The sequence below is a fragment of the Chionomys nivalis genome, chromosome 2 (assembly GCF_950005125.1).
Source record: "Chionomys nivalis chromosome 2, mChiNiv1.1, whole genome shotgun sequence".
NCBI classification, from domain to species: domain Eukaryota; kingdom Metazoa; phylum Chordata; class Mammalia; order Rodentia; family Cricetidae; genus Chionomys; species Chionomys nivalis.
In genome coordinates, this window is record NC_080087.1 from 131,303,538 (window position 1) to 131,329,196 (window position 25,659).

General features: G+C 44.4%; 1 protein-coding gene across 2 annotated transcripts; it reads left to right on the plus strand.

The window, feature by feature from the left end:
- On the plus strand, positions 1-25,659 carry C2H2orf80 (chromosome 2 C2orf80 homolog). Of its 2 annotated transcripts, none has more exons than XM_057762937.1 (8): positions 1-88; positions 1,699-1,819; positions 3,481-3,563; positions 5,700-5,787; positions 6,334-6,405; positions 20,666-20,753; positions 21,040-21,157; positions 25,483-25,659. In XM_057762937.1, the coding sequence occupies exons 1-8, from the start codon at positions 48-50 to the stop codon at positions 25,502-25,504; spliced, it is 633 nt and encodes a 210-aa protein (XP_057618920.1). In that variant the 5' UTR covers positions 1-47; the 3' UTR covers positions 25,505-25,659. The 2 variants fall into 2 exon arrangements, with proteins under 2 accessions (XP_057618920.1, XP_057618921.1); XM_057762938.1 differs by having other exon boundaries at positions 1,699-1,780.

Below are 25,659 nucleotides of genomic sequence, written 5' to 3' on the forward strand. Positions count from 1 at the left end.
GCTATCGGGTGGAACACAAGCTATCCGCTCAGCCCTGGCCTTCTGCCATGGAAAAGAGTCATGTAAAGCGGGAGGTGAAGAGGCTGCTGTGAGTATCGCCCAGATAGATGGCCTGGGTACTGGCGGGTGCACAGAAAGCTAAGGAGGGATCTCACTGCTCTGTGGGAGAAAGCCAGCAGACGCTCTGGTCTCTGTCTCTGCCATGTAGGCATATGCGGTGCAGGGCAAGATGCAGAATCTCTTGGGCAAATGCTTCTGCAGCAGCGTGCATGTGCAGACTCCCCACAGCCTCGGGGGACAGTATGCACCACCGAAAGGGGCAGCACTTACTGGCAAAAGATACAGATGCCTAGATGTGCTCTGGGGCCCGGCATTTAAACCAGAGCCTCTGCCGCTTCTATTGCCACACTTAACGACTTCTAAACTTTCTTGGCTAATAAAGAAAAGATCTAGTTTCCCTTAAATTTCCCCTATCCCACTCAGTTTTTCTTTAACCTGGTATTCAAAAAATGTTGTTGAAAAACCACAGATCATACAACAAGAAGAGGTCATGTTTTATTTTGTATGTATTGTTGCCACAATCCTAGTATTTTTTCTCATCGAAGACCATATAATAGGTTCCATCAAATGTCCTTTGTCTGCTTATAAAGATGACTGTCTTCTACTAAATCTTTAAGAAATGCCAGATAAACATGTATGGAATCCACTCATGTTTACACATACGCGTTTGGAGCCGGGCGATGGTGGCGCACACCTTTAATCCCAGCACTTGGGAGGCAGAGGCAGGCGGATCTCTGTGAGTTCGAGACCAGCCTGGTCTACAGAGCTAGTTCCAGGACAGACTCCAAAGCCACAGAGAAACCCTGTCTCGAAAAACAAAAACAAACAAAACAAAACAAAAAAAAAACCACATACGCATTTGGAGCCATTATAACAAAAAACACAAACAGTAGTTAAGCATGATGACTCTGGCAGGTGTAGCGGTGCACGCCTTCAATCCCAGCACTATGGGAGGAGGAGGCAATTCCATCTCTGTGAGTTCAAGGCTGGTTTGGTCTACAGAGTTCCAGAACAGCCATGACTGTATCATCTGTCTCAAACAGATGATAGATAGATAGATAGATAGATAGATAGATAGATAGATAGATAGATAGATAGATAGATAATTTCCAAGCTAACTCCAAGTATAATGTCAAATGCTGGTGCATTCTATGGGAAATATTACAGAAATATATTCTGTTATGCTATAGCCCCCCCTCTTCTTAGAGTATAAACACCCATAGGAGATGCATCTGCTTCTGTCTCCTGCTTGGATTAAAGGCATGGACTATAATGCCCAGCAGGAAATCTTTTATTTTATACAGGGAGCTTAGCCCTCCTCTTACCAAAAAAAAAAAAAAAAAAAAAAAAAAAAAAAAATCTTTTCTATGTGTTGACATTTTGCATCCTTCCTGCTTTCCAACGATGAGTTTAGTATTAAGATAAATGTGATTTAAGTTCATTATCATTAGGTGTTTTAAACCTGCAGCCTTTGGAGATCACTCCCCAAGCCAATATTGAATGTTACAGCTCCTAGACCGTCAATGACTTCTGTTGCATTTTTATTGGGGTGGGGGAGGGACTGGGAAGAAAGTCTCTTTCTGAAAACAGAACCCTGTATCATTCCCCAAAGCTCAATGCTGCTCTCTTGCTTTTAAGGGGAGAGTATATCGGCATCAGACTTCGGGAAAATGAATTTGATCCAAAAGGAAGAGGTCAACTCACCTTTCTAGATGAGATGGTAAAGAGTGTCCTGCTGGTGCAACTCCCATTGTGTTCTGTACGTAATAAGGGGCCAGAACAGGGATCAAATGCCTGTGTAACTTAACACACGCACGCACACAGACGTGCGCAAGCATGCACACACGCGCGCACACACATGCACACGCACATACACGTGGGTACCCAGTCCCCTTCCTGTGCTTCCTTCACCCTAAGGTTGTCCCTATGATCATCTTAACCCACCAAATAGAAAGCAAAAAGAGAATATGAAAATAAACCGAGGCGGGAAAAGATTTAAACCAAATGACTGTGAGATAAAATGTTGACTCACCGTGTTAAAGACCTTGTCAGAACTAGCAATAGGGTAGTTCCCAACGCTCATTACTTACTATTGTTTGCACCAGCGCAGTAAGGCAAAGTGATACATGACCCTAGAATCCTTTTCGTTACTCTTACTGAGTTCAGGCTCATGTTACGTTCTGCGGCTCATGACACAGAAATTAGAGAAGAAACTACAGAGAAATTTAATCCAAAAGGAATCAGTAAACTCAGTTTACCACCCCCCCCCACCGCCTATGATCTATCCTTGTGCTGAGAGGGATGAGTCTCTTTTCCTCAGTTTCCCTCTATGTAAAGCCAGGGTTTGTAGCTAAGCCTACTGCTTTGTGTGCACATATCACACAGGGCATTAAACAGATCAGAGCAGTACTTCTCAAACTTTAATGAGGTTTTATCACAGAGCTATTTTGATTCTGGAGGTCAGGGTAGGGCAGAGTGCTTGTATTTCTAATGAGCACGACCATGTAACTGGTCCAAACATCAAGCTCCTGATGAAGTGTCACCGGGTGACCGCGGTCCAAACCCCTGATTTATTATGTAGGTCGACATTTTACGTAAGTCAGGTCCCTGGAGAACATCACTACATTATTTAGAAATGTTTAGAAGCTTAACCAATCCCTGACCAGCCTTCGTCTTCCTGGCTGTGGTGATGGAAAAGAAAGGAAATGTTGGTACTGAGTGTTAAACACGCTTATCAAGTAAGAGCTTGCAGATGACCTACGGAAAGGCCCCCGCTGTGATGAGAGTCAACGCAAAAATTGACCCTCAGTTCTTTCTACCTATCCCTCAGTCAAGTCTATCTGGCCCATTGCTTATGCTGTGACCCCCTGGAAGGAACTTTCCATTTGTATAAACCCCCTTTCCTACAGGCTCTAGCCCTGAGACTGCCTCCTCAGTGAAAATCAGCCAGGATTGTTTCTGTCTCCCAGCTGAGTGCCACAGTGCCTCCCTCCAAGGTCCTACACCTCCTCTGTCTAACAAGTCTAACACCAAACAGGACCACAAAATGTTCTCTACGGCCTTCTTTCTCCCCTCTCTCCTTTTGCCTAAGCCGGAAGGAGAGGGAGTCCCAGCCTCATCAGTGCCTCACCCAGGAATATTCCTGAGCCCTTGGCAAGCCTGGAGCAAGGCCACATTCCCCAACTGCCAGTTGAGGATTCTCTCTTTTCTGAACCCCACACAGTGCGTAACTGCTTAGTGGCAGATAAAGTAGATGTCTGGGTCCTGAAATATCCCTAACTGAACATCAGGCTGTTTATAAATAAGGGTCTTCCCTATGTGGAACATGACAGAGGCTGGGGCTTAGTGAGGCCATTGTCCAGGGAAGCGCTTTGCCAAAATCTGAACCCACACCTTCCACTCTCTCTTTCCTGCTTCCAGGCCCACTATGACCTGGCCATCAGTGTTGCTTGTCAATGGGTAGATCCCTCAGAAGATTTAACTTGGCTCCAGTGGGAGAAACTGTAAGTTGAAATGCATTTGATGTTTTTCTTTTTAATCTATCTGTTTATTTAGTGTGGATAAGGGGTAGGTATGGACACACATTTCTGTGCATGGATGTGGGTGTATGCAGAGGTCAGAGGTCAATGTCAGTGTCTTTCTCAGTCTCTCTTCATCTTAGGTTTTGAAGTAGCATCTGTCTCCCACTGAATCTGAAGCTCACCACCAGAAAGCCTAGCTAGCCAGCAAGCTCCAGAGAGTGCCTGGCCCCATCTCCATCCCCCAGCATTAGGATTCAGGCTGCATCACCATGCTGGGGTTTTTACAGGAATGATGAGCGAAGGCTCCAAACTCAGGACCCACGCTTGTGCAAGACAAGCTCTTTACCTACTGAGCCATCTCCCCAGCCTTGGCAGGTTTCCCTTTTACAACATGATGGAGGAAGGTCCAGCCCTACCCAGCGTCTTCTTCTTTTTTTATTTTTTATTTTTTTATTTTTTTGGTTTTTCGAGACAGGGTTTCTGTGTGATTTTGGGGCCTGTCCTAGAACTAGCTCTTGTAGACCAGGCTGATCTCGAACTCACAGAGATCCGCCTGCCTCTCCCTCCCAAGTGCTGGGATTAAAGGCATGCGCCACCATGGCCCAGCTTTCCCAGCGTCTTCTTATGAGGCTCTCTGAAGTAGAAACACAGGGCAAACTTCTCCTCCAGCCAGAAGCCTGAAGACACACTCCAGGAACAGTTTGAGAACATCGTAGATGTGCTCACCTAGTTTGTATTTCTAATCATTGGTTTCCGTCAAGTTTAAAAAAAATAATCTTGCATGGGAAGCTTTCTCTGAGTAGCATGACTTCACTATATTAATTACCTGTGAGAAGCATGACTTCACTGTATTATATATGAGCTATTAGTCTCAGTGGTTAGTTCTGTAGGTAGAGCCTGAAATTGCTTCCCAAGGACCATCTTACACAGTTTCTGGAGCATGGAAGCAGTTAAGTACTTGAGTCTGTGCGATTATTTCCTCCCCGAGCTTATCAGCTTTTCCTTCAAGTGCAGTGACTCAACAGACACATTCAACTGGTCAGAACAGGGAACTAAGGGGCTGTGATCAGAAAGCTCATCCCAAAGTCCAGAGACCAGTTCTATTCCACGGTCCGGGCTCAAGGTCACAGTTAAGAACTGACTGTAATAAGCAGAAAATCCAGTTTGAACAACCTTAGCAGAGGAGCAAGGAGGAGATGAGAAATCAAGAGGAGAGAAGGTCGGGGAGGCAAGTTTGATTGCCTGTATATCTTCAAAGTTTGTGAACTGGACTGTTAGGCACCATGATTTAAATCTCAGGGGCAAAGGATTTGCCAATAAATTGACTATCGGAGTTCAATAACTGGGCCTCACATGATGGAAAGAGAGCAAGTTCCCTCAAATTGTCTTCTAAGTGCTCTCTCTCTCTCCCTCTCTCTCCCTCTCTCTCTGTCACACGCACGCACGCATGCACACACACACACACGCACGCACGCACACACAGAGTGCGTTTTGTTTTTTTTTAACCTCACCTGAAGCTACCAGACCCTACCTCCAGTCTCTTGTCCTGGGTGGACACTATTCTTGTCATCTCACTTCGGAACAAGGTTCAGTTCAAACCAGGATAGATTTAAACAAACAACAAGCAGACGGTGAGAAGCAGGGTGGACTCCTGCTAGTAAAGCCCCCCGATCGGCCCCCGTGGGCAGTCAGCATTTGTGACAGCTTTAGCAAAAACGGACAAAACGAAAAATTCACCACTTTGTTGGGGGATCAACAGAAAATCAACCATATTCATCCTACTTTAAGAGTGGATAGTCCACAACCATGGCTGGTTACGTATGGATTAGTATCACCTTGGCGGGTATCAAAAAGAACAGTAGGATCCTAGAAGACAGACGGCTCAGTCAGCCTTACTGCGCGATTCGATCCCCGGCACCGGCATTAGCACTAAAGAGGCAAAGATGTGGCTCCCTGGTGTTTGCTGGCAGCCTCGCCTACACGGTGAGCCGCAGGTCCAGGGAGAGACCCTGACTCAATAACCAAGGTGCATGGGTCCAGGGGAATCACCCGAAGCTGGCCTCTGTCCTCCATACACACATGCACACCCCAACCTTCTCTATCCATATTTCCTCCTAGGAAAGCTCCACTTCGCGGCAGACCCATGTATCCAAACCGAAGAGAGCGTGAAGCAGTGATCTTATCATCTTACGCTGGAGTCTTAATGGTGAGGGAAAGAGCACTGTCTATGTGGACACTCTGTGTCTGGTTTTTTTCTTCGTTGTTATTTTGATTTTCAAGACAGGATTTCTCTTTATAGCCCTAGCTGTCCTAGAACTTACTCTGTAGCCCAGGCTGGCCTTGAACTCACAGAGATCCATGCGTCTCTGCCTCCCAAGTGCTGGAATCAAAGGCGTGCGCCACTACACCCAGCCTCATTTCAGGATTTCCAGGCTCATTTTGATACTAATGTATACTCACATGTTTACAGTATTGCTTCTAAATGCCTGGGATTTCCTAATAGTAAAATTTGTGATATTAAATGTGTGATAAAAATTTGGCCTCCATACCGTACTGTAAAATTATTTATGGGAGACAAGAAAAAAGATGAGAGATATTAATGTCTAGAAAACTTGTTTACACAATAATCTAGGAGTTATTACTAAGTTGCTGTGTTACCTAACATTGTACTAGACCCATTGCAGCTGCAGTAATTTTGTTTTTTAATAAAGAAAAAGCCACAATATGACCACACATTGTTTTTGTTTTACAGAACAGTATCCCAATTGAGGAAGTCCTGAAAATTTACGGGGCCCATTCGTCTACTGAACCTGATTCTACAAAGGTAAGAGTGATATGGGACTATTGATACCGAGAATATATACATGCCAGGGATTGAACTCAGGGCCTGTTTGTGGGTATAAGCTAAGCAAGCACTCTACCACAGACATATTCCCAGCCCTTAGTTCACAGCTCTTTATGTATATATCCGTGTGTCTCTGTGTGTGTCTGTATGTGTCTCTGTGTGTGTCTCTGTGTGTGTCTGTCTGTGTGTCTGTGTGTACGTGTATGTGTGTGTTGCTGGGGACTCTCCTCAGAGTTTTCTGCCTGCTAAGCATCCATTCTGCCATTGAGCTGTATTCCTAGCCTTTGAATATACATTCACAACGATATACTTTCAGGCATCAGATAATAACAATATTATGTCCAAAAGTAAAAACTGAGGTATTGGAATTTCTCAGCAAATAAGGTTCCTGCAGTCAATCCCAGCTCCCTAGTTCAGTTCCCCAAATCTATGTAGTGGAAGGAGAGAACACACTGCTGAAAGCTGCCCTCTGACCGCTACACGAATGCTTGTGGCACACGTGTCCACCCCCCCACACACACTCCAAATAAATAGTTGTATTGGTTTTGTTTTTTGAGACATTTCACTTTGTAGCCCTGACTGTCCTGGAACTGGCTCTGTAGACCAGGATGGCCTCAAACTCAGAGATCCGCCTGCCTCCTGAGTGCCATCACCACCTGGCAATAATTCTATTTTTAATAAAGGTAAAAACCAGATACAGCCCTATCTTGAGCTACATGTGCTTGTAAAATGTTCCCTTTTAAGTGGAGTGGTACCAGTGTGTTCTGTGGAGGGCTGAGGAGCCATACATGGTAACCTGGTGGGCTCTGTGGAGGACTGAGGAGCAGTACACGGTAACCTGGTGAACCCTGTGGTTGGTTGAGGATAACCTGGTGAATCCTGTGGGTGGCTGAGGAGCCGTACATGGTAACCTGGTGGGCCCTGTGGAGGGCTGAAGAACAGTATATGGTAAGCTGGTGGGCCCTGTAGGTGGCTGAGGAGCCATACATGGTAACCTGGTGGTCTGTGTGGAGGGCTGAGGAACAGAACATGGTAACCTGGTGGGCCCTGTGTTTGACCAAGTCTGGCAGCAAAGAGGCACTGGTCCAGACCTCACCATTCTTGCCCACTGTAAACTTCTCACTTGTGCTTTCAGTAATGTGAACCTAGCAAGCCACACCTTGCCATTTGTTTGACGTATTCTACGTCCAGAATGAGGACCAGACCCATAAGGATTATGTTCAATAAAAAAAAAAAAAAAAAAAAAAAAAAAAAACCATAGCAAATGGTGGCTCCTGCCCCTTTCTAATTGACTCCTTGGGCATCACTGGCATGATGGCCCAGTGCAGAGCTTTCTTTCTCCCTCTCCAGAGCCCTCAATGTGTCCTTTTCCTTCTTTGGGCCTCTACATTTTATCCTTTTATTTTAAAAAGGGCTCTGTTGCCAGATGTAATCTGTAATCTCATACCTGTAATCTCAGCATTTAGGTGACAGAGGCAGGAGAATCAAGAGTTTAAGGTCATCCTTGACAACATAGATAATTCAGGCCAACCTGGACTACCTGAGGCCCTGTATTTGAAAAACAAAAGTATCCTGAATGATTTTCAAGCCAGTTCCATTCTCACAGTTCATAAATGTTTGAAGACTCAATGAGAGTTTAAATACTAGCTACGATCCCTGTGCCGCTGGAAATTTCTTTGGGGAGTGGGGGCGCTGAGCCAACATGCTCACCCCTGATCTTCTTTCTGCTCATTGTCTCTTGTCTCATTGTCCCAAATGTTTCATTTGGACTTGGGAGGGAGTCAAGAGTAGACCAGGGCTAGGAACACACACAGCCGCAGGGCAGTTGCCCGCCCTGTGTCCTCACCTGTAGATGATGGTTTGTCAACAGTGGGTCACAAGCACAGGGCAATTGTCCCCTTTTCTTGCACCCGCAGCCCACAGTGTGTAAGCAATGGATCACAGCCACAAGGCAGGTTGAAAGATTCAGAAGGAGGTCAAGGCCAGACACAGGACAGTTATTTACCCCCTGTTCTTGTACCTGCAGATTATACTGTACACGCAATGGGTGGCAGAAGTTCAAGTGCCTACCTCATCCACCTCCACAGCCAAGTATTTACTGGGTTCTAAGGTTTTGAAACCTTCTCAGCATCTGCCGAGATCCAAATCCCCCAGTCCCTGAAGTAATCACAGCTTTCTCCCTGACCATAAGCATTGTTTATCTGCTTGTTTGTTTGCTCTTTCAAACTGCGTGGTTGAATGTCAAGGATGAGCCTGTGAGCAAGTCGGGCAAGGTGCCTCTTGTGGACGGATTTTCCTTTGGAGCTTTAGTTCACAAAAACAACACAGAGACTTCCTATTAATTATGAAAGTTTGGCTTACAGCTTATGTTTGTTCCCTAACTAGCTCTTATAACTTAAATTAACCATTTATATTAATCTATGCTCTATCATGTGGTATTACCTCTCTTCCATCTTGTACCTCCTGTTTCTTTGCATCCTCTGGCATCTCCTCTGCACCTAGATCCTCCTCTTCCTCTTGCTGCTCCTAAGTCCCGCCTATCTCTCCTGCCTAGCTACTGGCCATTCAGCTTTTTATTACATCAATCACAGCAAGCACAACTTCACACAGAGTACAAATATCCCACAACACATTTTTTTTTTTTTTATAAATCTCATATTCTGTACTGAGGCTTATCTTGACAGGGGCTCGCAAGGGATTGAGCAGCTTTTTAAGTTGAAGAAAGCCTAGCTGTTGTGGTGTTCCAGCCACACACACCACACTGCTCAGTTCCCAGAAGCATTCTTTCTGTGGTCCTGTCTCCTCTCTCCCTCACCAAAGTATGTCCCAAGCCAAAATATGCTCACTGGGTTTCACTTATGATTTTCTGTCCTTCATCTTCTGGCTTTGAGGAGGTGGTAGCTACACTGGTTGACTGATTAGGTCTCAGTTCCAATGCTTCATTCTGAAGGGGACGATGTTTGACCTTCTGGTTTGGTGGGGTTATGGGTCATGGTTTACAAATGCCCATGTCTGAGCACCTGGGCTAACACAGGAGGACGTGCTGCTAATGTGTGGGCATGTCCGCCCAGTCACTCAGTCCATCATGGAAGAGTCGCTGTTCAGTGGCACATAGCCTTTATCCTCACCATCAGACCAACAGTGAGAAGTGGGGATGTGTCTGGTCTACAAAGTGACCGGCTTGGAAGAGACTCAGGTCATACCATACCAGGAACTTTCCTCAGAAACCTGCGTTGCCTTGTGGCCATGAGCTACGATCATCTATTGATTCACATATGAGAGGAACTTACCTGCTGCTCAACTGTAGACTCTGAACTCTTGCTGCCTGGGTTTCAATTGCAGCTCTGCCAGATTCAAGTACAATGCTCATTTCCAATATCTATAAACCTCCGTTCGTAGAATCAAGGCTAGAAGGTAGGGTTGTTGTGGCCATTAAGCAAGTCAGCCCAATGAAGCCTTAGTGTTTAACACATGAAAACCTCAAAATAATAGCTAGAATCAAGGTTCTGGAACCCAAGACTGGGCAACTGAATTAGTCTATGTTCTTATACATCAGAGTTTCATTTAGTTCTTTTTTGTTTTTGTTTTTCAGGACAGGATTTTTCTGTGTAGCCCTAGTTGTCCTGGAAACCACTCCATAGATCAGGCTGGCCTGGAACTCAGAGACCCACCTACTCTGCCTCCCAAGGACCAACTGCTGAGATTGAAGGTGTAAGCCACCACACTCAGCTTATTTTTCTCCTTTTTGTGACAAAGTCTTGTGATGTAGTCCAGGCTAGCCTTGGCCTCTTTGTATAGCCAAACTGCCCCTGAACTTGAAGCAATCCTCATCTCAGTATCTCGAGCCCTGGGATACACCACCCAGCCTAGCTTTGTGTCAAGATTTCTTAACCTCTTGAGCCAGGCAATTCTGTGTTACAAGTGTTGGAAGCTGGATCTGGGAACTGCCATGTGTAGTGAAGTGTTTAGTACGATGTCTGGCCACCAGCTAGCAGAGGAAAGAAGCCTCTCTCTGTTTGTGACTGTTAAAAATGCTTCCTGACTGCCAAATGTGTCCTGGGATTCTCATTGAGACTCACTGCTCTAAGTATCCAAACATTAACTAGCTATCAAATGTGTATATTATTATCACAATGCAAACTTGGCCTGTTTGAGGTAACCAGTTCCCCAAATGATTGTGGTTTGCCAGAGCTATGCTAGCAGTCCCTCCCAGTCCCCGCCAGGAGCTCCTACCAAAGGCTGGCAGTATTGCAGGCTCCACTCCACCCAGAGGACCTTTCTGCAACCTGGATGGGGAACCAGGAGGATCTCTCAGCCTATGCTCAATGTAGCATTTCAAAAGTTAAACTGTAGGACTTTCTTAAAACAGTCTTTTGGGGTTTAACATAACTTCAAAAGTAATGGTTTTACTTAGAAGTCAGAGTGGTTTAAAAGCAATAGATGTTGTCAAAAGTTCTTTAATTACTACTTATATCGGAGTGACCTTTGGCTCCTTTGAATAAAATGTCTCCTAAGCAACAGCTGAAACAGTTTCTAAGCCAGAGTTTAAAACTCAGGGGAAAAACAAATCAGATTGGGATGAATTTCCAGCAACTGGAAAGGACCTGTGGCAACTGTGTGCAGCCTAGTACTGTTCTCTGGCGCTCTCTGCTGCCCCCTGGTGATAGAAAGGCGGCACAGGCAGGTACTGTTCACTGCTAGCTACAGGTGCCTGACAGATGATCATTTTTTGTTAATAAGGAATTTGGTTTTCTGTTTGTTTTGTTTCGTTTTTCTGATGAGGAGTCTGGACCCAGAGAAGGTTCAATTAAAGGCTTTACATAAGGTTGGGGTATTTACAACTGTTTTCAAATGCCAAACTTGATTTAAACTGAAGATAAATCATAAATAAATCAACAGTCTCATTTGATGGAAGAGAAGGGGACAAAAGAAAGGAAGGCAGAGAGAATAAAAGCGTGTGGATGAGAGAAGGGTTCTGAATAAAGGGCCTCAGGTCCTCAGCTTTTCCTCTGCCCTCCCCAAACTCACCCCATCCTAAGAGCCAGCATTCAAACCATCCTAAGCAACACTCAGACATCAAGACTCCCGGGCAAGGCAGACAGGACCCGGATCCATCCCTGTCTAGCTGTGGGCCTCTCCTACGTTATCTTTCCCTGGACTCCAGTTTCCTATGTGTAAGTAAGCCTGTGGTTACTCCTCAACACACAGACTATTGTGAGGATTAAATGAGACCACGCCTATCAGTTACGTGATAGCCTTTGGGAGCCTTCCACAGGACTGCCATTATTGCAAAGCCCACCCTGCGGGGGACACCAGCCTCCTCCCTGCCAGTACCAGGTGCCTCTATCTCTCACATTTACTTCAGGTACCTTCTCTTCAGGTACCTTCTCTTCAGGTACCTTCTCTTCAGGTACCTTCTCTTCTCTTCTTGAAGGGTTTTCCCCAGATTAATTCATGCAGACATGAAGATGAGGGCCTTGCTGGAAACAGACAGTTTCTTTTTCTCTTTCTTTCTTTCTTTCTTTCTTTCTTTCTTTCTTTCTTTCTTTCTTTCTTTCTTTCACAGAGATCTGCTTGTGAACCTACACTTTCAATAAAAGCTGAATTTGGGGGGGGGGCATTTCAAGACAGAGTTTGTCTGTGTAACAGCTCTGGCTGTTCTGGAACTAGCTCTTGTAGACGAGGCTGGCCTCAAACTCACAGAGATCTGCCTGCCTCCGCCTCCCAAGTGCTGGGATTAAAGGCGTGCACCACCACTGCCCAGCAAAAGCTGGGTTTTAACACATTGGAGTAATCATTAATCAAAAACGTGCCTTTGATACTAGTTATGTCCACCTAGAGTCTAGGTCCTAGAGGGTGATAATTAATATCACGGTATATATAGTTAAAGTATAAAGATTAATCAAAAAAGCCCCCAAGTGTGCGAGACGGTGTCCAGGGCTTACCGAGTGCACGAGACGGTGTTGGGGCTTACCGAGTACACGAGACGGTGTTGGGGCTTACCGAGTACACGAGACGGTGTTGGGGCTTACCGAGTACACGAGACGGTGTCGGGGCTTACCGAGTGCACGAGACGGTGTTGGGGCTTACCGAGTGCATGAGACGGTGTCCGGGGCTTACCGAGTACACGAGACGGTGTTGGGGCTTACCGGTCTCACGTGCCACTCTTGCTCTCAGCACATATGTTACTTCATGTATTGCCATTTCACCTCACACAGCGATGGCTTTTGTTCATGCTTTGCAGTGCTGAGGTTGAAGACAGGACCTTGTGCCTCTTCCTCCCCCTATACAAGCACGCTGTCTGCACCTGTGTTTGGAGGCCCAGTGTGACATCATGTGCCCTCTTCAATCACACAGCATCTTTGATTTTACTTTGCATGTTTATACGTGTGTGCAGTGTGCATTATGAGTATATGCATGTTTACATATGTGTGCACGCCCAAGCATGCAACTGCATGAGGAAGCCAGAGGCTGGTGCCAGGCCCTTGATCTCTCTCCTCTTTTTTTTTATTGAGATATGGTATCTCACTGCATAAGAGGGAGTTGTTTCCTCTACTGTCGAGCAGGTTCTGTTGAGCAGCGAGTTTCTGGACTGTGTGTGCCTAGGAAGTTGCTAAGCCGAGGAATATGGGCTTCTCAACACTCCCATGAAGTCAGTTGTCTTCCAAAGTGATTACACTGTTCTACGTACTGTGTTATAGTGTATGCTGTCTATGCTAATGTTCTCGAAACAGAGGGAATGTGTAAATTAGTAGTTCACCATGCACTTTGTTGGGAGGAGGTATAGGTTTGTTTGTTTGAGAGTGAATCTCACAGCACAGGTTAACATCAAACTCACTATGTAGGAAAGGAAGGCTTTGAACTTGTCATCCCCCTGCCTCCATCATCTGTGGCTTTAATTCATGTTCTAATCACTAATCAGCAACTATATATATTTTTTCTCTTTGGGAAAGGATGGATTAAAGTCAATTGTCCATCTTTCTGGTGAATTGTCCTGTCTCTTTCTATACTTCTGCCTCTCCCTCCCCCCAAGATGAGCCATTGTTTTGGAAAAACTACTATATATAGGATCACATCAGTCGAGGCATGGGCTTTCCCAATAATTTGTAAATATTTTCACCAAGGTTAAAATGTTCTGAAATATATTTCTACAGTAACCCAGCCACATTTGCAGAATCCCCTGGACAGCACAAATAATAAAAACCCAGTGATAGATATTAGGATCAGAAAAGCAAAGCAGCCAACCACAACTTCCACCTCAGACAGAAATGGCGATCCTGCCTCCAGGAATCTCGAATGAGACTGAGCTGTGTTCTTCTGTCTTATACTCCTCTCCAGCGCTGGGTTTAAATATGTGCACCGCTACCGCCCGGCTTCTATGGTGAACTAGTGTGGCTACTGGGATTAAAGTGTGTGTCCCCACTGCCTGGTCTGCATGGCTGACCAAAGTGGCTGTTTAACTCTCTGATCTTCAGGCAAGCTTTATTTATTAAAATACAAGTGAAATATCACTACACCCTGGATATGCGTGAGCTATTTTTCCAGACAAGATGTCTGGTTTTATCTTTGGTAAACCTGACAGTTTTAAGATTCTGTCCAACTGTTTTGACACCAAGGGTCAGAGCCCTCCCCGCTTCAGTTCTGATGAGGTCATAACAATATTTTTATTTATTTATTTAAAACATATTTATACAATTTCACCTCTCCTTTCCCCCAATCCTCCTCCCCTTTTACTGTTGCAATAGCAATATTTTAATATATCACTGCTTCAGTTTGCCAGGCCAGAGGTAAAAACATGACCCTAACCCTTGTGTCTCCACTCCATGCCTTCTCTGGATCAGTTCCTGCGTGCCTTAACACACACTCATCTTCCCTCGGCTCAAAGAAACTTCTGCTGACTGCACTGTGGCATTTAGCAAATTCACAGACTAGGACGTAATTCATATAATCCCTTAGCAGAGAGATGATGAAAACAGATTCAGAGTTAAAGAAAACACGATTAATCCAGATTAGGATCCAAGCGTCACCCCACTTTTATAATAATCCTTCCTATAACCCACACAGGAAGCTAAATGGCTGGTGGGAGTCACAGATTACCAGGACTCGGGACACTTCATCAGACAGGTTAGCCGCGACCTCTGCAAATCTCAGGTCTACCTCCCCTGCTCCAGGAATACTTGCTTTTTTGCTTTTTTGGTTTTGTTTTTATCAAGGATGACACCCTTCCCTTACACCTGACACACAGCAGCCGTAATTACCAACACTGACCTAAAGCTTCTTTACTGATTGTTTTTTGTTCCATAAGATCATCTTTCTAAACAGGTATTTTAGTTTGTTTCCTGTTGCTGTGATAATGTAACCTGACAGTTTAAGAGATAAAGGGTTCATGTGACTCACAGTTTCAGGGTACAGTCCATCACTGTGGGGATGTCAAGGAAGCAGGAGCTTGGAGCGCTTGCAGGTCATAATACATCCACCGTCAAGCAGAAAGTAATGAGTTAATGCGTGTTTGCTAGTATTTGACTTGCTTCTGCACCGCTACACAATCCGCTGTCTGCTACTAGGGAATAGTGCCACCCACAGTCGGGAGGGTTGTCCCACCTCAACTAATGCAATGAAAGTATTTCCCACTGGACATGCCCATAGGCCAACCCAATCTACACAGTTACTGATTGAGAGTCCCCTCCCAGGTGAGATATTGGCACTCAAAACTAACCATCACAATAGGTTCTGTGCTTCTTGAAGGGAGAGGTCCAAGTTTATGTTTATGCTCAGCTCTTTATATCACTAATGTCGTTAAATGTACATAATTTTACATGGACACAAAGCCCAAAGGGAAGAAAAGTTACTTGTGTGTGCATGTGTTATGTGTGTGTACGCATTCGTGTGCGTGCACGCACACATTCGTAAGTGTGCACTGAGTGTGAAAGGCTGAACTGATGTTATATTTTGGTGTAGGGGCTCTCATGGAAGCAGGAACTCACCTCTTCAGCTACACTGCCTGGCCAGCAAGCTGCAGGGCTCCTGTTATCCCCTCCTTCCCTGTGCTAAAATTCTAGGTGCATGCTTCTACACCAGATTTTTACACGGGCGAAGAGTCTCTAACTCCAGCCTTTGCAGTTGTGTGGCAAGCACTTTACCTCCTAAGCCGTCTCCTCAGCCCAAGCTATGGTGTTTTTTGGTTTTTTTTTTTTTTTGGTTGTTGTTTTTTTTAAATAGCAAAACATTTTAATCCATTAATTCTAAAAAATAACAGAGACATTTTATATCCGGTGTCACCTCCTCAAGAGTCTACTGCAGATCACACAGCCAGACTGTAAAGTACAAAGCCAGACATTAAAGTTAAAAATGCAGCCTGAGACAGACCATCATGGGGAAGCTATGGTGTTTTTAAACTAAATGTGAGTGACCATGGCCCAGGGGCACAGAGGTTTCTCAAATACCATGCTTCCGTGGGGAAATGCTTTCATGAGGTTTTTATAGTTACGCTACCAAGGAAAGTTATAAAGAAGGGATTTTCCAAATTCGTAGGTGGGAACATCAGGTGGGTGGGTCGCAGCACAGCCGGGGAATCTCTGTCGTAGGTCTCAGACACTGCTTGATGACATTCTTAGCTTTCAGGTGGGTAGAAGTTAGTGGTTTGTTAGTACCTTCTGAACGTGTTTCGTTGCCGCTGTTCTGTGGATGTGTTTGTATGTTTGGTTGGCTTTGGTTTTCTTGGTCTGGTAGCTGCAAAGGCGTTAAGTCAGAGTTGGCTATGAATGGGTAGCACTAAAGATGAATCAAGATAAAGGGGCTCTGAATCTGTAACATTCCGACGACGCTACATAGTGATAAAGTTCTAATCAGCCAATCAGCCTTGCAGGTTAACGTGGGTGTGGCTTATTTTACTTGCTTCCTGGATGATGCAACAGGAATTCTATGGATACAGGGAACTATGGCCCACTTGTCACATGCGTCGCAATTCCACACAGTCTGTTGCCGTCACAGACTTCATTTCAGTCTCGCTCAGCCCTCTCTGTGTTGGTAGACTTCAGCCTGGCTGTCTAGCACGATTGCTGAAGAGCTTTCCAGCTCACCTCTGCTGCAGACGAGGAGGTGAAGACTTCGCTCCCCCCTGAGGAAATGTCTCACAGAGCGCGCGGTTCTGTGCTTCACTGGCTGAAGCTTCCTGGTGTCCTGAGTCTCACAGAGCTGCACGGTTTTGCGCTTCGCTGGCTGAAGCCTCCAAGTGTAGTTACATTTAGCTTGAAGGAAGGATTGAGACATAGATTTTTATTTGTACAATAGCATGTCTAACTGTTCCCAAAAGAAAAAAGATGACTCTTGGGAGGGTACTAGACGCTTCTGTCACATTTTCTAGACATGAGTTAGTAGATGGCTGTGATGTGATCGCAATCAGGTATTTCTAATTTGGCACCTGAAGGCTGAAGGGTGTTCAGCCCTTAAAGGCTGTTCTTAGCAGGGTAAGTGTAGGTGACCGCACTTCTGCGGTCAGAAACATTGTTGGCTACAATTTACCGTGCCTCAACATGGAGATAAGAGGAGGACCCACCTCACCAAACTCCCACAACTCCAATGACCCATACGAAGGGAGTGTAGCCGTTATTTCCAAACCTGATGAAACCACGTACAGAAAAGGAAGTTATATAACCGACCTCTCGTGCATATAAAAAAAATCCTCAACAATGAACTATGTTCACTGAGGGAGGAGAAAAAGACGTCTTACCATTTATTATCCTTGTGTCTATATGTATGTGTTTGTGGTTGAGGCTGAAGGTCGATGATAGATATCATCCTTGGTCACTCTCCACGGCTACAGCACTAGTGTTACATGCATGTTTCATGAGGCTTCTAGGTGGGAGCTGGGGTTCCGAACCTGGGCCCTCGTGTGCATATAGTAGGCATTTTGACACCTGAGCTATTTCCTTCACCTGAGAAATATGTTCTGAGGAAAGCATTTGACAACAGGAAATGCAGATTTATCCTTGTGAAAAATGGACAGCCTTGGCATTTAGGTGATGACGTGCCCACCCATGCTCATGAACAGTCACAAGTGTTCCAGTCTGGGACAGAAAATTGATGGAGAGGAGGCTGTGTGCGTGAGTTTCCTACATAGTCCCCACTATTTTTCCTGTAAACCCAAAATTACTGCTCATGTCAAAGGTAACCCAAAAATATTTAAATAGTTAAGATAAAGCTTTTTCTTTTTTGACAGGGTTTCTCTGTGTAACTTTGGACCCTGTCCTGAAACTCATTCTGTAGACCAGGCTGGCTTCACACTCACAGAGATCCACCTGCTTCTGTCTCCTGAGTGCTGGAACTAAAGGTGTTTGCCACCACCACCTGGCTAAGATAATACTTTAAAGTTCTTTATTTTTTATCGCAATAAAGTAATACTTACCAAAGTAAGACAATAGAAAAGTTCCTTAACCTGTTAAAGTATATTTTAAAATCTATAGCAAAGATCATATTTAATACCAGTGTCTTCCTTGAAGTAAGAAATAAATCAGTGGCCGAAGAGATGGCTCAGCGATTAAACTTCCAGAGGCCCTGATTTCAATTACCAGCAACCACATGGTGGCTTGTAATGGAATCCAATGCCCTCTTCTGGTGTGCAGACAGACATGCAGACAGAATACCCATACACATAAATAAAGAAATCTTTGGGACTGGAGAGACAACTCAGAAGTTAAGAGCACTCGCTGCTCTTCCAGAGGACCTGGGTTAAATTCCCAGCCCCACATGGCAGCTCAAAACCGTAACTCCAGTTTCAGGATTTCTGACACCCTCACAAGATGTGAAACACCAATGCACATAAAATAAAAAATAATAAAGAAATAGATAAATAGTACTCACTGTCCTCCTTCCTACTTAATTTACACTGACAGAAGAAATAATTAAGCAAAAGGTCAACAGGAATACAGAAAGCTGTTATTCTTTAAAATGACATAATGGATATTTTGGAAGCCCAAAAGAATCAACACACACACACACACACACACACACACACACAAAGAATCAGCACCCCATTTATTAATAAGCAGGGTTAGCAAAGTTGGCTGGATGCAGGATCAGCGTAAAACCTTAACTCTTTTCTGTAAGTCAGGAGTAAAGAGAAAATGAAGTATGGACAGATGACATTGACTATAAGATGAAAACAGATTTAGGGATTAACGCAGTCTGCACAAGGGCTCTACACTGCAAACTTTAGGGATCTAACGCAATCTGCACAAGGGCTCTACACTACAAACTGCAAACGCTGCTTATGTTAGAGAAGGCCTGAGTAGAGAGCTACAGCACTCACGGATTAGAGCATGCATGGTTGTGAAATTCTCAGCTCTCCCCATAAAGTAATCCGGAGACTAACTTTCTCCAGACAGCAAGCTAGCAAACTCCTTCTCTCCCTCCTTCTGTGCCCACCCCCACAGACACACAGACACACAGACCACACACTTCCTTCATCCCTCAGCCCATTTCTCTTACTCTTTTCAAATATTGACGAGCAGTTATCAAATCAGTAGGAAGCACAAACAGCCAAGAATAAACAGTCTTAGAAAAGAGGTCAAAGCTGGAAGGCAGCTGCCTTGAACTGTGGGACAGCACAGATGGCGTAAGAACTGGGCAAATCACCATGAACCAAAATGACCACGCAGAGTCTGGCAGCAAAACCACACACCATCCACACAGGACAAAGGTAACACAATGTGCGTAGGAAGGAGACATTATCAACAAACAGGGCTGGCTCAGCTCTTGTCCTCCCTCTCACACCATGGACGAAAGTCCTTCCTGAAGAACTGGAGATTCCCACGTGAAAGTTAAAAATAGAAAGCCGTCAGAGGAGGTGCGGAAGACCACGCTGTGATGGCGGGGCGGCCATTTCTAAGACCAGCGATATCTGTATCTCTCTTATTACTATCTCTGCTACTCCTCCCAATGCTGACGGTGCTGGAACCCAGGCACCTCTTAAAATGCGGAGTCAGCTTCGTGTCTGCTGGGATCAACCTTGTACTTCCTCCAGCGGCATCTAGGCTTGGAAAGCGTTTTTCAGAATAAGCAATCTAAGAACAGAGTGTATGTGCTAAGCTGGTAATTACATGTACATGCTGATTGCTGAGTATGAACGCGTCTTTATGATACAGAACACACGAGCAGCAAGTGTCCCACTGCTAGGTCACATGTGCTGTGGCGATGCAGCTCACCATCAAACTCAACTAGCTTGAGAATGGCACCCATGTTGTTAGCTACTGTGCCTTCACTAAAAGCAGCAGTTTTTTGGCTACTGAGGAACTTTGAGGGGAGGGGGCCATTATCTGTTAGGAACACTTCAAGGTCCTGAGATTAAATGGCCTCTCTGCATTCATCTTCCCATGTGTTCTTCACAAAGAAGTCAAGATGATTTTATTGTTTGATTTAATTATATGTGTGTGTGTTTGTGTGTGTCTGTGTGTATTTAATGCTGGGAGTGAATCAGGAGCCTTTGCATGGTAGACAAGTTGTTTTTTTTTTTTAACTGAGCCCCAGATGAATTTAAAATGTAAATTAGGCTCAGTCACACTGTGCTTTTGAACATTCCAGGGAAGAGTAAGCCTCACCTAGGTCAAGGCTCTTAACTGGTTATTTAATACAAAGTAGTCAACCCTGGATCATGTGCACACAAGTCTCACTAAATGAACCCATCAGGTTGTATTGGTATATTTATGCATTTATATACATGTAACAACAACAACAACAATAATAATGCCAACAGAGACAAACAGGCATGGGAGGAGTTGGAGGGAGAAGAGAAATTGGAGGAAGTGATATAATTATATTTTTTATTTTAAAAAGGTTGCTGATAAAGTTAAGAGTGTGTTAAAACTTCCCAGTAGCATACATAGCAATGCCCAGCCTATACTGTGCATTGGTTTGCGGGGGCAGGATGTCAGGGCGAGTTCCTCAATCAGACGAGGGAATACCTGAGCTCCATGGCAAAGGAAAGGCAAGAGTCTAAGGCAGAAAAGTGACTGTTGCCAGGAGAGGGAACTGTGAGGGATGCCGGGTGCAAAGGGAACTTCTGTGTTATGGGAGCCAAGCAAGAGCAGAGACTGTAAGTGAAGACCATATCGCCCTCCTTTCGGGCGCCTCATCAACACAGTTCACCGGGACTCGGGGTTGGCGAGACACACCATGTGCTGTAGGTAGCCCGTGCTCCCTACATGAGGCTCACACCGCTGTAAACAGAGCTGTCTTCTTTCAGGTCTCCCCGGCTCTGTTGCCCCGCCGCTCCTTGCACCCTTTTGCCATGTTGACAGCACCCAACGCAGCAGAGTGCAACCGCAGACAGAGTAAGTCTGCTCCCTTCTGGCTGTGGAGAAAGCTAACTAGGAGGCAGGCCTGCCAAGTGAGGTCAAATGAGAACACCGATAGATTTCTATCTGGTGAGAGTTTCAAACCCCAGGATCCTTCATAACTTGATGTTCCCCTCCCCGACATCACCCTAATCTGGAAAGTTTATTTCTTAGACTTTTGTTGAGGGCAGCAGTGCAGCCCAGAAAGTCAAGATCTAACACAATGGTGGACACATTCTTCTAAAGTTTTATACTCTGATGTGGTTATTCTCCATGTCTGCAGGTGTCAAGCTGAGGAGAGGGGCAATGCCAAAGAATGCCTCCAGCGGCTCTACCAAGAAAGCAATGGTTCAGAATAAAAATCCTGGAAACGATGCTCATATGCGCAGCTCAAGAACAAGGTACATCTGAACATAGATGCTGTGGGATGATGTTTTCTATATCGTGGTGAACACTGAGTATTTGGAGTTCGAGCTTCTGGATGTGAATACAGAGCCCATTGTTTATCTACTGTATGGTTTTGAACAAACTAAGTAACCATTCTGTACCTTAGGTTCCTCCTTCCAAAAAAAAAAAAATGAGAAGAAGAGTAACTCACTGAGTAATTGGGATTCTGGAGGAATGGTAAGAATGGTACTTGGTACCGTGGTAAAGCCTAAATAAATATTAGCCATGACTAGCTTTCAACTCTTGAAAATCACTCTTCACACGCAAAGCAGCTGTTTCCCAGTTTCTTCAGATAGGGTGGCTGATTTTAGTATCTACCTACAGTGTTCCAGACGAGGATTCAGTCACAAAGGAGAACTTCATGGCATCTCTCAATTTCTGCCCTTTCTTTTCCCACCCACCCAGTCCTCAGCTGCTATGTAGAAGAATGTAGAGACTAGTCAGAGGTAGACAGGACTGGAGACCCAGTTCTCAGCTGAAGAATGTAGAGACTAGTCAGAGGTAGACAGGGCTGGAGACCCAGTCCTCAGCTTCTATGTAGAAGAATGTGGAGACTAGTCAGAGGTAGACAGGGCTGGAGGGAAAGTAGAAAGATTCTGTTGCAGTTGTCATTGTTGCTATAGTTACCACAGCTCTGGGTTCTCAACCGTAGTGTATAAGGTGAAAATAAATTAAACAGAAGTCGGAGAGACCAGTTTGGTCAGTGTGCCTGTCTTAGGATTTCTGTTGTCATGAAGAGCCACCATGACCACATCAGCACTTATAAAGGAAACATGTAATTGTGGTGGCTCCTTACAGTTCAGAGGCTCAGTCTGCTATGCAAGGGAGCATGGTGGCATGCAGGCAGATGTGGTGCTGGGGCTGAGAGTGCTACACATCTTGGCTCAGAGGCGACGGGAAGTCGACTGACTGTCACACTGAGTGAAGCTTGAAAGACCTCAAAGCCCCCCCACACACACACACACAGTGACACACTTCCCACAGAAGGTGTGGCTCAGATTAAAGGTTTACCTTACAGCCTCAAGGTCTGGATTAAAGGTGTGTGTCATCCAGCCTCCTTCCTCCAAGACCACACTTCTTCCAACAAGGCCGCCTCCTAACTGTGCCACTCCCTATGAAGTTATGGGGGCCAGTGACACTCAAACCACCACAGTAACAAAAGCTGAGATAGGAGAGCTCCAGAGGGAAAGTTGATTTGTCCTCTGGGATGTTTTGGGGATCTGGCATCTGTAGAATGGGGGACTCCAGATGAGCTGGAAGGTCAGGAGGTAGGAAATGGAAGAGAGTTGCGAACCTAAAATGAAATTTCCATTAATTTGGCACTGTGTCATGCATGTTCGAATGTGAATCTTTAAGCCAACTGAACCATATGGTGCTAGGGATTTACTCAGGCCCAGAAACAAACTAACTGATTAGAAATAGAACCAACACCACACACACATGCACACATATGCACACATGAACACACGTGCACACATGCACACACACAAATTTTTAAAAATAGAGAAGACATACGACCTCCTCACAGGGATCACTTTAGGGACTTCTGGGATTGTTTGACTATATAAAATCTTAACACTGTTCTAAAAATAGAAATCTGGAGAAACAGCTATCTACTGGGTTTCCTTTTGAATACACTTGCATTGATGAGATTTAAGGGCAAAGACTTCCTTGAGCCACGCCTTTGCTTCTGAGGAACTGTATGAAGTCAGGTGATACCAGCTTTTGTTTGGCATCAGCAGGTTTTGGAAAGCAAAATAAAACAGCAAACAAAAATCAGTAAGAATCCTTGAAACAGCACACATGAACATTTGTGTGTATGCGTATACCACACACAGACACACCCTGATAATCTGGACAAAATGCAATTGTGCAAAGACAGATCTTAAGAACTGGTTCCCAGACCCACTGAGGTTCATGTCTGGGTCTGTCTAACAAAAGCACAGCTCTAAATATTTCAGTTTTAGACATGATTTGGGTATGTTTTCAAAAATATAATTCCATCCCATGTATCTCCTTCCACAACCATCAGTGGCCTTTGGCTTCTCGAGGACAGCGAAACTCTTGTTTCCTCTGTGTCTCTCGCATGTGCAGGGAGGGTTCTGCAGGCTGTGGGGTTTGCACCTCCTGTGCAGATGAGCTAAGAGAATGGCTCTGGGGTGTTAGGCTGACCATAGACCCCTTCCTAAGTGCGACCCAGGTCTACTGACTTCATCCCAGGCTCAAGCCCATCTTTAAATGAATCTCTCCCAGAAAGGGCTCTCTTAAAAACAGAAAATTCATTTGTCTGTCCGTCCTCCCTCCCTCCTTCCCTCCCTCCCTCCCTCCCTCCCTCTCTTCTTCCCTCCCTTCCGCTCTTCTTCCCTCCCTCCCTCTCTTCTTCCCTCCCTCCCTCCTTCCCTTTGTCCCTTCTTTCTTTTTAGTTTTTTGAGACAAGGTTTCTCTGTGCAACAGCTCTGGCTGTCCTGGAACTTGTAGACCAGCTTGACCTGGAACTCATGGAGATCTGCCTGCCTCTGCCTTCAAAGTGCGGGGATTAAAGTGCGAGCCACCACCAGACCATTTGTGCTTTCTTTTTCATGCATATTATTTGTATAATTTAGGCAATCTTCTAACTCCTGGCTATTTTTTAAAACTACTTTATAAAATAGGATGATAAAATTATAGTGCAACAAGTGGAAGGCTTCTCCCACCCCTGCTTCTTTCCCATGGTTTATAACTAACAACTGCTCACATTTCTTATGATATTCCAATATTTGCTTTATATATACAAACACATCTGCATATGTAACACTAGTTTTTTTTTACAATTCTTGCTTTAATTAATAAGTAAATATTTTATTACATATATAGAAAATATGACTTTATAGTTTGCTGTTTGAGGGATTTTTTTTCTTTCTTTTTTCTTTTTGTCTTTTTTGGGGGTTGGGAGTTCAAGATAGGATTTTTCTGTGTAGCCTTGGCTGTCCAAGAACTTGCTCTGTAGACCACACTGGTCTTGAAATCACAAAGATCCCCCCTGACTCTGCCTCTCAAGAGCTGGGTTTAAAGGTGTACACCACCACTGACCAGCTTTTTTTTTTTTTTTGAGGAACTTTTTTATTTTAAATATTTGGGATTCATCGTTTTCCCTTATGACTTATAGATACAATGTCATATCTTTGAGCTGACAAAAAAGACCTTCTTTTTAAATTTTTAAGCATTAAAACAATTCTTTCTTCATAATTTTATTTTCATTTCCAGCCACTGAGTTTCTTCATAAACTAAGAGAAAGGCAGAAACTGTTTTCAAAACTCCTAGTTATTCTGAGAAACTTTTAAGGATTTCTTGTAATTGCACTAACTTATTTGAATCACAACGGATATGAGCAGCACTCCCTGGGAAAGCTAGTCCCTCTGTGCCTTGCTTTCTTTCCTACAAAAGAGAGAGTATTATGAACCTCGCTGGGTTGCTTTGAGCACTAAATGAGCTAACATACATATAAATGCTCAGAGTCACCAAGACCACACCAAGCAGAGAGGCACCTGTTCCTCTCTTCCCATTCCCAGAGAACCCATGGCATTGCGGAAGGAAGCCGGATTGAGGGAGGAGAATTTAGACTTAAACCCAAAGCAGTATATGAAAACCTTAAAATAATATGTTACCAGCACAGTGCTAGAAAACTACTAATGTTGGGGAATGCTAATCCAAAGAAGTTTGACTTTCGTGATTTTTAATTTTAATTTGGAAACAATTCCAAGCTTAAAGAAATGCTGCCGCCATACAACGGACCCAGATTGGCCATCTCTCATTGCTGTGTGTTCCACTAGCTTTATGCGTTCTCTTTCTTTCTTCGCCCTTCGGTGTTTTTGTTTGTGTATATGGATATTGATAATATTTTCTGAGTTATTAAAACTTGTACATATCCTATCAACTTAGCCTTAATATTTTACTTTGAAGCTCCTTAAAGCAAAGGCTTTCTCTTAAGAAACCAATTATTAACTCCAGAATCTAAAGCATCACTATTTTATATATCACCCAAATAGCATTTTTTTTTCAATTTTCCGAATAACATCCCTTTTAAGCATCCATCATGAGATCACACACTGCAGTCAGTCGAGAAATATAACTCATTTTCAGATATTTCAGAATGTCCCATGGAAATTCTTTTACATCTTCACGGATCTAACCCATCTCTGGTACCTGGTGTTTGACTTTAACTCCTATCGATGGAAAGCTGTTTTATGTGTCTGTGCTATACTGATGTACTTGGTACCAAAACCATCCTCTCATTCTGCAGGTCACCTAGAAATGAGAACTAGCACCATGGTTGCGTAAGAGCCTCTGGGAGCAGACAGGAAGCTTCGCCTTAAAGCTGCAATCGTCACCAGCGCACCCTTTCTCCGCAGTCAGCCGTTGCTGTAAACGGCATTGCCTCTCAAGCCTGCCCTTAGCCTTCTTCTCTTGGAAGCATATT